The sequence below is a fragment of the Zootoca vivipara genome, chromosome 10, assembly GCF_963506605.1.
Source record: "Zootoca vivipara chromosome 10, rZooViv1.1, whole genome shotgun sequence".
NCBI lineage: Eukaryota > Metazoa > Chordata > Lepidosauria > Squamata > Lacertidae > Zootoca > Zootoca vivipara.
Genome location: NC_083285.1, coordinates 8472004 through 8488191, shown reverse-complemented (window position 1 = coordinate 8488191; position 16188 = coordinate 8472004). Strand labels below are relative to the sequence as shown.

The 16188-nt window shown below is 44.6% G+C and overlaps 1 protein-coding gene across 1 annotated transcript in view; it reads right to left on the bottom strand.

Moving 5' to 3' along the window:
* Window positions 1–16188, bottom strand: part of LOC118090601 (maltase-glucoamylase-like) — an 86102-nt gene that overhangs the window by 23875 nt on the left and 46039 nt on the right. The window contains exons 8-13 of the mRNA XM_060279398.1: window positions 13003–13128; window positions 12609–12740; window positions 5473–5586; window positions 4477–4593; window positions 4299–4383; window positions 2073–2190 (exon numbers count right to left, since the gene is read on the bottom strand). Of these exons, the coding sequence (XP_060135381.1) occupies window positions 2073–2190; window positions 4299–4383; window positions 4477–4593; window positions 5473–5586; window positions 12609–12740; window positions 13003–13128 (692 nt within the window). The remainder of the gene's footprint in view (window positions 1–2072; window positions 2191–4298; window positions 4384–4476; window positions 4594–5472; window positions 5587–12608; window positions 12741–13002; window positions 13129–16188) is intronic.

Below are 16188 nucleotides of genomic sequence, written 5' to 3'. Positions count from 1 at the left end.
GTTCTGTACAACAGACACAGCAGGTGCGCTGTTTAAATCAGACTTCCTCCTGGGAAGTAAAATGCTTGGTTACAAACCCCTGGGGAATAATTCAAAAGTGGAGCCGGGCTCATCCCCAGGAGTCTTCTGATGCTATAAAGCCCTTAGTTAGCCATTATATGAAAAGAGGGGAGAGTCCTGATTTGGTTCTGAATGCTCTTTGTTAGAATGAACTCCAGTTGATTCCTACTCTATTTGTTATGGAGACTGCTCACCTATAGCCTCTTTTAAATCTCTCTGGGGTAGGTGGACATTCAATAATAGGAACTGAAGAGTCATAGCGTAAGCACCTCTGGGTTCATTCTTCTCATAATGCAGCTTAAAGTTACTTTATCCAGTTTCAATTTCTATTGAAAACAGCATGATGCTTCTGTGTGGTTTCCCCTTTTTTCCAGACCTTAAAAGAGTCTACCTTCCCTTTTCCAACCACTCTAGTTTCAGAGCAACAGGTGCACTGAGCATTCCCTGCTCTGCAAAGATGTGCTTGCTTGCTTTAAGGCTGGCCAGCAACCTGTGTTTCAATCCCACCCCTGCCATGGACTCATCATATGAACTTGGGAACGTTTGTATGGCACTTTGCTCAAAGAACTTTTTATTTATTTATTTAGTCAACTTCTGGAGCACTTGCTATTTATAAAAATTGCAATAAGTGGTTTACAGTAGCAATACAAGCAACAGACATCCCACTGCCTCATACGGTCCAGTGTAAAATGGTGATTTAGACCAGCTTTCCCTAAGATTGCCTGATTTAGGCAATCTCTGGAGCTTTTTATAGCCCCATTTGAGAACCAGTTCAAATCTTCAACCATGCACATGGATTGTGCCACTTCAGGATGCAATCACTTCCTATGATTTTTTTCTTTAACTTTTGCAGAAACTCGTGGAGAAACACTTGCTTAACAGAGGTTCTCTCTCTCTCTCTCTCTCTTTTTAAGGTTGTAAGGTTTTCAAACTATTTTCCAGGGTACTATGGTGTTCTGTGGAAGCTCATTAGCAATTCCTGAGTGAAAAGATCTGTAATTGTTGGTAAGATTTCCTACAAACAGTTTGCTATTCACTATGTTTATTATCACCTTTGCAACCTGGCTATCCTCCAGGAAGCTCAGTGTGGTGTGTATGGTTCTTCCCATGGTTGACTGTTGAAACTTAACCTGGATCCCCTCTGATACTGTACTACATTGGCTCTCTCAGGTAGCCTTGGGGACGGAGTCCAGAGTGTACTCACCGTTCATGCAAGGCAATATCCTAAATGAACTAGGGCAGGCAACACAATAAGTGGAAATGTGTGGAAGGGAGCCTTGATAGCAATTTTATAAAAAATGGAAAGTATGGCTTAGAGCAGTGGTATGGGGTGTGTGTGTGTGTGTGTGTGTGTGTGTGTGTGTGTGTGTGTGTGTGTGTAAAACACTTTCCTTACTAGCCATTTTCTGAATTAATTCCCACCACACGGCTGCTTCTCCCTCTCATCTTTTACTTTCATCCTTGAAAACATGCACCTGAAATCCTTGGTGCTGACGGCACTTATCTAGCCAATTTGTGATAAATTCCCTCCTAACTACCACTACTGGAATAACTTTGGCAATAATTTCTGCAAGAACATATGAAATTACTTTATACTGAAGTGCATAAAGTACCCAAGCAGCCCTTTTTATATGGACTGGAAGTGGTTTGCCCTGCTCTCAAGTCCTGCATTTGCAATGTGAGACCCAGCTAGGGCTTCCTAGCATTTTAGGTTCTATAAGATCTTTATATTTTTTCCCAGACCTTATACAAGGATTTCCTAACAATATGATTCAGGAAGTTTTGATGTACTTTTACTTTCTCGTATACATTTTATATGGACTGGGAGTGGTTTGCCCTGCTCTCAAGTCCACCCCTGCATTTGCAATGTGAGATCCTAAGTACTGTACTATAGCCCATTTCAAGTTTTCAGGTGGTACAATTTTTCCTGAACAAAAAACTTAAATGAAAACTGTGTAACGTATCTTTAAAGATTTTCAGAGCATTTAGTGGAAGACATTCAGAGAACTTACTGGAATGTAGGTGGGGCTTCAGACCATCCAAAGAGGGAATGTGTGTCATAAAGATCTCCCAGAAAAGTTTTAGAATCTGGACATAGTGTGTTTTGAAACAGAGAAGAATCAGAAATTCCTGAAAGGGGAATAGAAAATATTAAGCATTGTTATTGAGTAACAAGTCCATTCATATTCACAGTCATTTTTTAAAAGTAAAGTTGATTCATAAGAAATAAACTTGAAAGTTTTTGTTGGGTTGCTTTATACATTCACCGATAATTACATTTATTCCCATGATTATTCCTGGTGTCTGGCTGTGGAACAATAAGGCATGCAGGATGTAGTTGTATCTAGAGTATAAACTAGGAACGCTCTTTTTGTTGTACACGAACTTATCCCACAGTAATCACATAAATCACCATTTCCACAAACTGTCCCAATTTTTCCAATACTATTCACTGTGGCAAAATTCATGGCTGAGAATACTATCAGAATAAAATTCCCAGCCATGAATTTTGCTCCCTTCCTCAAATAAAGGGAAGAGATTCCTCACTCACAGTTCACCACAACTAAGCCTTCAGTGACAGGCAGTTCCATAATGATGTTTTCCGTGTTGGATTTCCCCCCTGATATTTCATTGTCAGCAGCATATAATAGATATCAACTGCTTGCTGCCAATTAGGCTCCTGAAAACAGCCAGGGTTTGTTAGAAGGATGTTGACCAGACTTAATTGCCAGATGGCTGACAGGAGCTGTAGGGCTTCTGGGTTCCCAGAAGAGGGTTTTAACCTTCCAAATTCTTTCATATAGAGAGGGTACTGCAGCCTGCATAGGGACACTGAACTCTGCACCCAGGTTACTAGGGTAGGCATGATTCCTCTCTCAAATAAGTACCTGTCCCATTGCCCCTTCCAGCTGACACTGAATGTGAAATATTGAGCAACTGTAAAAATCAATAAGGAAGGTGTCCTCCAGATGTTCCATCCAGCTCCATCCAGTAGGGATGATAGATGTTGTAGTTAAGAACACTTGGAGTGCACTTGGTTGTCTATCCTTGCAACAAGCAAGGCATTGTAATATTCAAATCCGCAGTCATGCCTGGAATTTTGAATACCAGTGTTCTCATATCCTTGCTCTTTGTGATTTATGTGGTTTCTAGGAACACAATTAGGGTGAGTGAAATCAATACGACTTAAAAAGTATTTCACTTTCTCTGCGTTTCACCCATCTGTCAGTGCTCAGCTGTAGGTAGCTCTCAGAGGGGAGCGAGGAACCTGGAACTAGTTGTGGCAGAGGGCCAGAAAAAGCTAGGAGACAGCTAAGGAACAAGCAACTTTTTTGAAGCATCAGGAAGACCTTTTGTTCAAATCCCACCCCAGACAGGAGGCCTTTCATAGACTAACCCGGGTAATGGTCAGCCTGAGTGGACAAAGCCAATTCAGAGCCTGATTCAATGGTCAACCTGAGTGGAAAAAGCCTGGGGAAACTGCTCCCAAAGCAGCTCTGGTGTCTCACCACATCAGAGCCAATGGACGTCAATATTTTAAACCCTAGTGGGTCCTGACACCATTGGATTGGAGAGGTAGTTGTACAGAATGCAAGTGAATTTTGTGAGCCTGCTACTGCCCCACAACTCCACCCTCCACCCTCCAACACTCTTCATCCTGCTGAAACAGTTGTGGCCGCAAGGATGGGAGAAGAGGAAAAAGCGATGAAGAGAATGAGGAAAGCTTATGCTCTTCAGATGTTACTGGACTACAGCTTTCGTCATCCTTGGCCTTTGGTCATGCTGGCTGGGGTTCATCCCCATCCTTGGGCTTAGGTGTCTTTCAGGCGAACCACCCAACACAAGTAGCCATTTCCCTGTCTGTCCTGCACAGGCCTTGAATTTTTGAAGGGGAATTCCACACATTTTCTCCACAGAGGGCATCATGGATTCACCCACAGTGTAGTACAATGCCAAGAGACAAATGTGATTAACAACATCATGATAGAGACTGTAGCTACCTTGGAAGAGAACTTACTGTCGGAATCATTAACAACTGTATACAAGCCCCTTTTTATCTTCTCCCTTAGGGACAATCAAGCCTTGAGTTCTATATACTGTACGTAGGTCAAGATCAAAGGTGAAATACCAGGGATGTCTGATTCTGGCTTTTTCAATAAGTGTCTACTAAACCTTTTGATGCTGTAAGTGGCTATAGGAATCAGGTAAAGGATATTTGTTTTTCAAAAGTCACTTACTGGGAATGTAAGGTGGATTGTTGAGGTTGTTGTGAGCACAGCCTGGGATCTGGCCATTGAGAAAATTTGAGGGTTCATTCATATCCTAACCAAATAAAAAAAGTAAGAAACAGGTTAGGTTGTATGGTGTACTTTGGGTGGGGGAAGATAATATAAAGGGAAATATTATCAAACATACCATCCAAATACCATCATAAGGAAGGACATTATGGAACTGAACACACATCTGGGTCCACCAGTCAGCTGTTTTGGGGTTGAAGTAGTCAGGGTACACTGAATATCCTGGAGCCAAGGCCTGGAAGTGAGAATGAAATATATAAAGATAAGGACATTTTGACCCTGCTAATGGACATGGAAATTTTTAGAGATTGCGTGGGATGCAAGCTCAGAGTGTACTACTTGTTGGCATCTATCTGTCTCAAGAGACAATGGAGTGTGCCTCCAGGGGTGAAGTAAAACCACTGGAGAATCACAGCACCTGCGGTGGCTGCTGAGACAGGTAACTCGTAACTACGGCCTCCCACGTTGTTTTTGCCTCCCTCTCGGCCTCACTGATGTGGTCCAGAGGAAAGTAGAGCAATACATTTGGCACCAGCTTGGGTGCCGGAGTTGCTAGAAGGAGGTGTACAAGGCATCAGAGATTTAGGAACTCTACTCCGGATTTGTGTAGGGTTCCCTCTTTAGTCTTTTCTTCTCCCAAAGGCAGAAGGTAAGGAAACACTTCTTCTTGGAATACTATCGCTTATGTCCAATTAACTGTGGAGAGCTGCTGCCAGTCACTGTCAACAATACTAGGTTAGATGGACCAATGTTTGACTTGATGTCCTATGTCCATATGAAATCATCAAGAGCAGTGTTATAATTAGTGTGTGGCAATGGTATTGTGGGAATGGGTGTAGCTCTCTCTTCATTTACTGTTACTGTGATTGGATGCTGTTGCCATGAGAACATAACTATCAACATGATACACCAGGGCTTCCCAGATGTTTCATACTACAACTCCCATCAGCCCTAGCTAGCAGGACGAGTAGTCAGGGATGATGGGAACCGTAGTCCCAAAAAACACTTCGAGACCCAAGTTTGGGAAACTGTGTGTTACAGCAATGTAAACTCTTCCACAACAACAACAACAACAACCTTATCCAATCTGAAGGATTGCCCCGTAGACACCTACCTGCCCAACAGCTGGAGTCACTCCATCTGAATTTTTTACCCAAATTCCCAATTGTTCTCCAAGTTCGTAGGGTAGGTAAGACCCTCTAGCTTGATCTTTACTTAGGAAAGGATCCTGAGGAGGGAACAAAACAGAACAAAAGTAAAGGATAGGAAATAGAAACACTGCAACAATACCGGTTTTGAAGAACGGGTCTGAGATGCCTGACTATACTGAACAAAATGGAACTACTGGAAATCATCTACTAGAAACCTATTAGCCTTAAAGTTAAAATTTAAGGTGACAGAAATGCAAATATATTATATTAACAGAGCACAACATAAATCCTTCCCTACATAGACATGGGCTATGTAACATTACAGTCATACCTCGGTTTAAGTATGCTTCGGTTTGAGTACTTTCAGTTTAAGTACTCCGCAGACCCGTCTGGAATGGATTAATCCACTTTCCATTACTTTCAATGGGAAAGTTCGCTTCAGGTTAAGTTCGCTTCAAGTTAAGTACTCCGTGGACCCGTCTGGAACGGATTAATCCACTTTCCATTAATGGGAAAGTTCGCTTCAGGTTAAGTACGCTTCAAGTTAAGTAGAGACTTCTGGAAACAATTGTGTACTTAAACCGAGGTACCACTGTATTTCCAAATGATGGCATGGAAGAAACTATTGGTAGGCTACCAGAATGCCAAAGATGGAAGCAGGACCAGCCCTACCATTAGGCAAGATGAAGCAGCCAATCTCAACACGCAGCGGGTTTGGGGGGGTACCATTAAATGGTGGCAAATGTCCAATTAATTAATTATTACCACATTTTGTCACCATATTATTAACCACCATGGAGATGCCATTTGGATTATTCCCATCACGTATGAAATTGCTTGGGCCACTTCTGAGTGGAAGCTACCAGGTTGCCAGCAGAGAACATTATTACAGAAGAGGCCATGAAAAGGGAGAGAGAAGAAGCTTATCAGTCAAAGTGTGAATCCAGAAAAATCCTGTTGGCACTGGACTGCTGACTCTTAGAACACCAGAGTATTTATTGGAATTTAAACTTTCCTTCTTGAATGGAGAATTTCTAAGAAACTTAAAAACTTGATCACCAAATGAAGCCAATACTTAGGAAGTTGTCACATCGTGCACCTTCAAACTGTGCACTGGGCATGGGCGTAGGCAGGGGGGGCAGGAGGGGGCAATTGCCCCCCCTAGAAGCAGGGCCACTGGCCAGCCTGCCCCACTGCCCGCCCGGTGCCGTCTCCCTTCTCCCTGGCTGGCTGTGGGGCGGGCGGCGGGAAAGCACCAGAGCCGCGCAAAGCATTTGGCTGGCTTTCCCTCCCTCCGCCCCACAGCCAGCAAGGGAGAAGGGAGACGTCCCTTCTAGCCGGCTGGCTGTGGGGCGGGCGGAGGGAAAGCCAGGCAACCGCTTTGCGCGGCTCTGGGGCTTTCCCTCCACCTGCCCCAGCGATTGCAGAGGGGGAGGAGGGGATCGGAGCAGCCCGATTTCGGGCTGATCCTGGCTCCCCCTCGTCCCTTCCGATCGTGGAGGGGGAGGAGGGAGTCGGAGCAGCCCGATTTCGGGCTGATCCTGGCTCCCCCTCGTCCCTTCCTATCGTGGAGGGGGAGGAGGGAGTCGGAGCAGCCCGATTTCGGGCTGATCCTGGCTCCCCCTCGTCCCTTCCTATCGCGGAGGGGGAGGAGGGAGTCGGAGCAGCCCGATTTCGGGCTGATCCTGGCTCCCCCTCGTCCCTTCCTATGTGGCCCCGCCCCCGCCCCTTGGCCCCGGCCCTTGCTCCCCGCCCCTTGCCCCCCCCCTGATTTTCACCCTGGCTACACCCCTGGCACTGGGTATGGCTGCACTTCGCAAATGTAACACACGCTGCCTGAACGGTTTGCCATGAGAATGAATTGTGATTTGGCATGAGCCACATTAGGGTTCTTTACGATTAATCTTCTAGTGACAAACTATTGAGATTATCTTGTTTCCAAGGGACCAAGGGGTTTGGAAAGTAAAGCAAGCAAGAAAGCATCTAACTGCACCACTGCTAAATTGCATTGGGAGCTATATTTTTATAGCAATCTTTTTATAGCATTTTTCATATCTGTGTAGTCCATCTCATGATATTGGTTTCATCATTTTTGACCTGGCAATATATTGTGAATCATGATGTGTGCTTATGTGTGCGCTATGCACAAATAACAATGTGGGGGTGGGGGGGGGGCGGGACCTGAAACCAGCCAGTGCCTCTACATAGCTCCATCCTTTTTTTTAGACATTGTGAAATATCAGTATATCGTGATGTTTAGCAGGTGACATATCATGAAGTTGAAAATCAGATCTCATTCAGTCCTACTGTTCACCTCCACATAGTTCCATCCTTATTTCAGACATAATTATATATCAGCAATATATCGTGATGTTGAAAACCAGGGATGTAAAACACAGCCTTACCCTCCACAAATGTGTCTAATCTTCTTTTAAACCCATCCAAGTTTATTGTCGTTGCTGTCTCTTGTAGGAGCAAATTCCATAGCACTGTGTGCAGAAGCACATTCTTTCACCTGTCCTGAATTTCCTTTCCATCCAATTAATTGCCACGTAAGAGCATTGCACAATGCCACACTAGCGGTGGTGGCACGGGAGCTCTGAGCCACACTGTTGCACCAGTGTGACGTCCTGGCGTGGCTTATTGTACCAGCACAATGCCAACACATGAGATCGTTCCAACACAGCAGGCACACTCCTAAACATGTAAGTGCTAAGAGCAGGTCATAGAATTGAGCCTTTAATCTCATTCCATTCCTTTCCTAATAACTAAATAACGGCTCAGTTTGTCTCGTTTTTTGAAAAAAATAATCTTTTACGATAAATACTGTGCTTTTGGGCACAATACTCTTATTTCTGGCAGACTGTACAATACTTTCAAGTGGGGGAAAAAGCATGGCACCTACAGACTTGAGGAGTCCAAGCGTTCAGTAGGTGTGCTTACACAAAACCCCTCAGGTGTGGTGTTTTTTTTTTAAAAAAGTGCTGCCCTTACGTAGTAATTAAAACCCAGGCAGGTGATACCCAGGGGACATTAACACTCTAAAACAACTCAGTTTAATTATCTACACCTAATCTGAACCTCTGATATCTCGTAGCCAAAAGTGTTATTGTAGTGCATAAATCTAATACATTATGCAGCTCCAGCCTCACACCAAGGAGAACAAAAGGCTCTGGTGACTGATTTTGCATTCCAAATAAACTTTGTGCCTTTTTCACATGCTCCTACCTATTCCTCAGGGGATGAGTGCCATATTAGAGACTGTCAGAATAGCTTAGGAAAGGGTCCAGAGAATTGTCTGAATGGCACACCAACAATGCATTTCTTTTGCTGGAGTTAAAGGTCCGGCTCTGGAAGCGTAACCTGGCCTGATTTCTTTGGCAGAAGAGGATAAACAGATACTCAAGAATAATGCACTTTTCCCCCCAGTGCATGCAGTGGGGGCTACTGTAAATAAGCAACATTTGACCAAACCAGATCCCATTCATACTGGGAGCAAACAGTCCAAACCTGAGCATGTTTGCTCAGAAGTAAATCCCACCATGTTCAACCTCAGTGGGACTGATCTTAAATCCTTAATGTCCTAGTCCTCAAGATCATACACCCAGGCTTGTAACATACCATTTCAGAATTAATCTCACCCCTGGTTTTTTGTATGCCAAAGTTCCTGAATATTGTTTTTAATTGTTTAGTGAATTCTAAATTGTTTCCATTTGCTGTTGCAAAGGATTCTCTTTTCCGTGGGGGTTGATGAAGAGCAGGCAACCTTCCTCATTAAAGTTATTCTGCTGGAATAGATGTTTATCATTCTGCTTGATAACCATTGTTACTTTTAGAACATCAACCTTTGTAGGGAAACAATGCATTTGCTCTGACTCAGAATAAGTCAGAGGCGAAAATGGGGCCATTGTTCAAGGCAGGCAGCAAAGGATGATGAGTAAGCCCTGACATTCTTAGGGGAGGGATTGCCAGGAGGCAAAGGGGTGGTAGCCAAGAGCGACTGAAATTGCCTCATATATTTTTCACATGATACACTCACGTTTAAAAAAACACACAACAGTGATTTTTATGAGGCGAATGCTGCATCCAAATTTGCCTCCACTTCTCCAAGATGTCAGTAGTGAATAGCATGGTGGTGCTTACCTGACTTCCCAACAGCTGAGTTATAGCTTCTAACTCGGAGGAGCAAAGTGGTGGGAGGCTGGCATGGTGCAAATGCATGAACACAACAGGCAGCAGATTGGTTCCGCTCACATGTTTGCTTTGTGCTGCCTCTCCATCGCCTCACCCATCTCCCTCCACTAAGCAGCAGTAACTCAGCTGTCAGGAGGTCAGAAGAACATGGCCACCCCACCATCCGCTCCAAGAAATATCCCCGTTCTCCTAAATCCAATGTCCAGAGGAAGCTGGTGCATTTCACAATGTGGAGGCTTGTTCAGAAGGACAACACAAACGGGCCGATAGTCACTGCTCATTGGGAGTTCAACACGATCAAAGATAAATAGAGGAACCTGACCTTAAAGGGAAACTCAAAATCTTTGATACATTATGCATAGCTGCCAAGTATCCCGTGTTCCCCGGGAAACCCCCGTTTTTACTTACCTTTTCCCGTTAGTCTCCCGTATCACTTCGTCTACCGTTTTTCTCCATTATTTTCTCCTGCCGGCGGACATTTTTTTCTTTCCGATTTGCCCTTCTATGGGCACAAAAAATGGCCGCCGCCGGCTTCAAAAGTCGCATCTACACATGTCCGGAAGTGCATAGACACGACTTCCGGTGTCGGCGGCGGCCATTTTTGGTGCCCATAGATGGGCGGAGCGACACCGGAAGTTGCGCAGACGCACTTCCTGACATGCGTACAAGCGGCTTTCGAAGCCGGCGGCGGCCATTTTTGGTTCCCATAGAGGGGCAAAGCGACACCGGAAGTTACGTCGACGCAACTTCCGGTGTCACACGGCTGCTTGTCCCGGATTCTGCAGTCCGGGACTTGGAAGGTAAGATTATGGGTACAACTACATAGCTAATTTGGCTTTATGCGTTGACTTAATTATCATAGATGCGTAGGCAGAACATAGCAAGTGCCTTGCCGGGTCAGTCAAAATGCCCATTTAGTTCAGGACACTGTTCTCAGAGTTGAGAACCAGATGCCCATGGAAAGCCCCCCAAGCAAGGCATCACTGCTATTGCACCCTCACCACTCATGATTCCAAGCAACTGGTAGAACACAGCCTTATACTCCATGAAGTTGTCCAATTCTCTTTTAAAGTCACCCGTAGCATGTCCCTCCCCCTTAACTTACATTTCTTCTTAGCCAGTGTTCCTCAAACGTGGGTCCCTAGCTGTTTATGGACTACAATTCCCATCATCCCTGGTCTTGCTAGCTAGGGATGGTGCCAGTTGTAGTTCCAAAACAGCTGAAGACCCAAGTTTGCAAAACACTGTATCTAGGCTAAAAAGCTCCAAACATGATGAACTTTCTTCATAGGAGAGTTGCTCCAGATTCATAATAATTTTGATTGTCCTATGCCACACCTTTCCTAGCAATTCATTTTTCAGATGGCGGTTTCGTTCTTGATTGCTTTGCTAATGATCCCTAGCAGGGAATTTGCCATTTTCACAGCAGCTATACCACAACCCTGTTTTCACCGAGCTGTTCATCAAAACCACCACATCCCTCTCCTGGTCAGTCATTACTAGCTTGCACTTGACACTGAAATGCGTTTGCCATCCACACGCACACCTCCTAATAAGGGAATAAGATTATTCTGCATGTATTGGTCTCTAGAATAGGGGAGCAGACCGTCTCCCTCCTCCTAGCAGCTCACAGAGGCAGCTGTGGCTGAGAACATTTGCATCTGTCCCTAGATTATGCCCCCTTCCATTCTAAGTAAAGACCCATTTTTGACATGTTTTCATCAGCACAGCTCTTGAGAGAAAGCAAAAAGTGCTCCTCAGCTTTAATCGGTATTCTTGCAATTATAACACCAGGTCCTATTAGTCTGCAGGATGCATTAAGAATTCTTAATGTGTTTCCTTTGGTGATGGATTTACTAAACTGAATAACTGTGTTTTCTGGCATGCTTATGGATTCTGAATTAGAGATGAAATATTGGGCTAGCATTTAGAGGGAAACTATTAGGCTAGCGTTATAATAATGTTTTGTGCATTTATGCTGCACATTTCATCTGAGCATCCGTGACAGTCAGAGGGATGTGGTTCCCCTGAGGCTGACATGAACAGGAACTATGTCACTTGGCCACTCTCAGTGTCTCCTCCCAACAGACATTTCCAGAGCAGTAACGAATCTAGCTTCACAAAAGTAGCTCCCACACCATTCTGGTAACATGAGTTGGCTTTAAAGGGCACAAGATGGCCTAAGAACTCCCTTCTGCCTTCTGAACAGATTATGATCACGACAACCAATGTACCATACTTCCTCCTGCCCTTACAAAATCCAAAGCAGTGGTTTTAGTGGGTTCGAGGTAGTCAGGAAATTCCTTTTTCCATATTCATGCAGACCCTCACAGAGAGAGATACAACGAGCTGGATATAAACATAATTTTTGCATAGCAGGGATGGGGAGGTTTTTTTTTCAAACCCAAGGGTCGCATTCCCCTGTGGGGAGCATTCTGGGGGTGCCATGCCAATGGGGGCGGGGCCAAAAGCAGGCAGGGCATTGGATGCAAGAGGATACATTCCAGTGAGGCACTTGAGGAAGGCAGAGAGAGGGGCCAATGAGCGGTAAGTCCTGAGAGCCAGAGAGAGAGAGAGAAAGGCTTAAAGGACTTCATGTGGCCTCCAGGCCTGATGTCCCTCAATCCCTGCTGTAAAAGCATTCCCCACCCCCATCCATAATGGTGTTGTGTTTTCTTCCTGTTCCACACAGTACTCACTCACTTCCCACCCCTCCCATTCTCATATTTTCACTAGGGACCCCCCAAAAAGAAAAAGAAAAAAAACTGAATAGAGCATACTGAGAGTACAATGTGCATTACCCGGACGGGACGGGACATCCTGTTATAAAAGAAAGTAGAGGAGAGAATCTTTGTTTCAATGCCACAATTCATATAGCAAGTCGTATGAATGAAAGCTCATTTACCAGAACAATGACATAATGCAATCCATCCTTCTTCAACTCTTGCATGAATTCCGGTAGGCCAGCATACTTTTCTTTGTCATATGTGAAGTCCAGCTTACGGTCCATATAGTCAATGTCTCCGTACTGGACATCCTGGCAATTGCAACAGAAATATGTTGTGTTTGAGAAGATTAAAGCACAAATGTTAAGTTTTACGTTTTTGCTCAGGCTGATACCATAATAAAAGCTGGTACAGAAATTATCCCATTTATACAATTAATTATCATTAATTATACAATTAATATAATACCAACAAACATTATCAATACTATTCTTTTAGAAATACAATCTGTTCTTGTTCATTGTTTTCCCCTGGGAAACCAATTTAAATGCACATTGCAAAATGTCCACTTACGTAGGGGATGCCATACTGTGCCATGCGCTTTACAACCTGTTCTACTGCACCAATGTCAGGATATCCCCATCGTGAGAGCTGGTACCCCAGAGACCAGTAGGGAGGAAGATGTGGTCGTCCAATAGCCTTAAAAGTAAAAAACAGAACCAGGACATTTCGGTTTTTTGGTTTTTTAAAGCGTGCTGGAGAATCTCATACAGTGACAGAGAAATTTAGATATTTTAGTTCTTTCTGTTAATATGAAACTCGGGTAAATTTAACAGGTGTGTTACACTCAGCAAAGTGCTACAGTGGAACCTCGGTTTTCGAACATAATCTGTTCCGGAAGACCGTTTGACTTCCAAGGCATTCAAAAACTAAGTAGCAATCGGCGGTCAGCAAAATCCATCGAGAAAAAAAGAAAAACATGCAGCGGGAGCCGTTTGACTTCCGAGGCGCGTTCGAAAATGGAAGCAATTACTTCCGGGTTTTCGGTGTTTGGCTTCTGAAACATTCAGCTTCCGAGACACTCAAAAACCAAGGTTCCACTGTAATTCTATTCTTTGTAGTACAGACCTTGGAACTGTGGGGAAATTATCACTTCATCAGGCAACAAAGCAAGAGTCTAGTGTCACGATCTGTGGAGAGTGAGCATATATTTCTACTCAGAAGTGGTGAGTTCAAGGGGACTTGATGCTAGGTAGTGTGCACAGGATTGCAAACCTTGTTTCTGTAAAAAATACTTTTCAAATCTATTTTAGTAGTGTGTTAGTTTTTCTCTGCACTTTGAGCAGGCAAGATAGCTAGGGAAGCTGATTAGAGGCCTTTTAAACAAGTAAGATGTCACAAAGATGCAAGTACCACAAGGAATATTCACACAATAGCTCTTTTGAAGAGCAGGAACACAACCAGCATTATCAAGAAGCAGCTTTGTTGAGCAGAAGATTCCACCCTGAAGGAGAGCACTTTCCCTCCTCTTAATCTATGATTACCGAGTAGGGTGGGTGGAAATCGGATGAAGTATCGTTTTCAACAGAGGTGCCAAAATGTCTCAAAGCCAGCATTGTGGAATAGCCACCATGAGCTGATTTTGCCTCTCAACATTTTGCCATTCTAGTAATTAGTAATTCACCAGATTAAAATATTGTTATAGAACTGTATACAGGAGTTAAGGTCACCTTCTGATGGATTTTCCACCTCAAATATAGCCAGCCTACAGAAGCCTGATTTTGCAGTCCTTGCTACTTCCGTAGCCTTGAATCAGAGGCTGAATAGGACAAAGTGGGAGGGAAAGCATTCCCTTCCTATTTTCTTCACCCAATGCATATTTGTTCAGGCTTTTATCAGATGATGGGAAACACATGGATTTTCATCTTGGGGTATAAACATCACTGATCACTTCAGCAGTGGGTGTTTTGCGGTGGGGAAGCAGATGCTGCAGCCCCCTTTTCAGGCCTGTAAAGAAACAAAATTGTGTCCTAATTTCACCCAGTGACTGGTGTCTGCCTCTTTCTTTCCAATACAAGCCTCAGCTGTGCCTGGAATATACTAAAACTACCTTCTTGCTCCTGCTATAGTCCATACCCTAGTTGTTTCAATTTGCGTGGACAGGTGGAGTCCCCCAAATCCCCCGGTGACCCGCTGAGCGGAATAAAGACGCATAACAACATGCTATGGGATTCAAATTGGCCACAACTTTATTAAGATTCAGATGTAGGGAGACCTTGGCTCAGGCATTGGGCGTTATCCTTCCCAGTCCCCAGCCAGGGTTCTGGGAGGCGTCGGGGTTATCCACATGTATGGGGGTTGGGGCTGGCTCTGGAGAACATATGTTCAAGCAGAGAGAGCCCGCCCCCTGTTCGCCGCCGCTGGAAGGGGGAAGTGATGACGCCTTTTGGCAAGATCAAGGCTTCCCCCAATACCCCAATCTTGTTGCCGCAAAGGGGGTGAGGTCTCCGCCTCACGCCCCTCCCTCTAGGAAAATCGCCAAAGAATTCTGCCCAAGGCCTGACACTGCCAAAGTTGTGACGTACGGTATTGCTACGGGAAAGGCGAAACCTGCCAATGCAGGAAAATTCATTTCCGACCCTTCAACAGCGGCCTTGATGTAGCAGCACCCGAGAACCTGTAGAGCAGGGGTGGCCAACTTCCAAGAGATAGAGATCTACTCACAGAGTTAAAAACTAGCAGTAATCTATCCCCTTTTTGGGGTTCAGGTCAAAGTTGATGAGCTTTTTTGCTTTTTTTAGGAAGGAGGAAGGCCCATTTTGGGGGGTTCAGGTTGAAATTGTTGAACTTTTTTTAGGGAGGGGAAAGCCACGTGTTTTTGGGGTCCAGGGCAAAAATGTTGAGCTTTTTTTTGGGGGGGGAGCCAAACTTGTTGAGCTTCTTGGGGGGCCCCAGTGATCTACCACAGATGTCCAGTGATCTACCGGTAGATCACGATCTACCTGTTGGACGTGCCTGCTGTAGAGAAAATGTTAACCTGCAAAAGAACTTGAATGAGGGTGTGGAGGGTGGGAGAAGCTCTGGAACCAACTGATGCTTGGAGGTAAGATTCAAATTCTATTGTGTGAGCCAGACAGTCCCTCCCCTTACCTGGCCACCCCCTAGCAACACCTCCACAGGCAGGATTGGACACTAGGCTTGGGTAGACGGAGACCCCTGGCATCCTACCTGGGAAGGCGGTGCCAGCTCCGAACTACCAGGGAGTCGCCTCTGGGATCAGGGGGCTGCATGCCCCCTGAAAAGTCGCCCCCTTCATTACCCCCTTCTAAAGTTCAAGTCTAAATGGCACATTGAAGAGACCATATTTAGCTGTTCCCATTGACAGGTGGCTGTTCCATGCATTTGTATAGCAATACTGTCCCGCTAATTAAATGTTGGAAAAAAATACCCTGATTTTTCTTCCACATACTGGCTCAGTCCAGTCCCCAGTTTCTTCATAGCCATTGCCAATTAGCAAGCCTTTAATTAAATCAATACAACATTTTGAACTTTCCAGCCCAGAATGATACTATTTTTAATGCCACAGTCTGCTAAGCTACCTCATCGAAAGGTTGGTGTTTATTCAGAGCTCTCTGAGTTTTAATTATTTGCATTCAACTCCTCAGGTCAGACACACACACACAAAAAAAAGCTCAGCTGATTGCAATCGACTACTCATAGTTCAGGCACTTGATTTGGTATAACTAAGCATTTTGAATA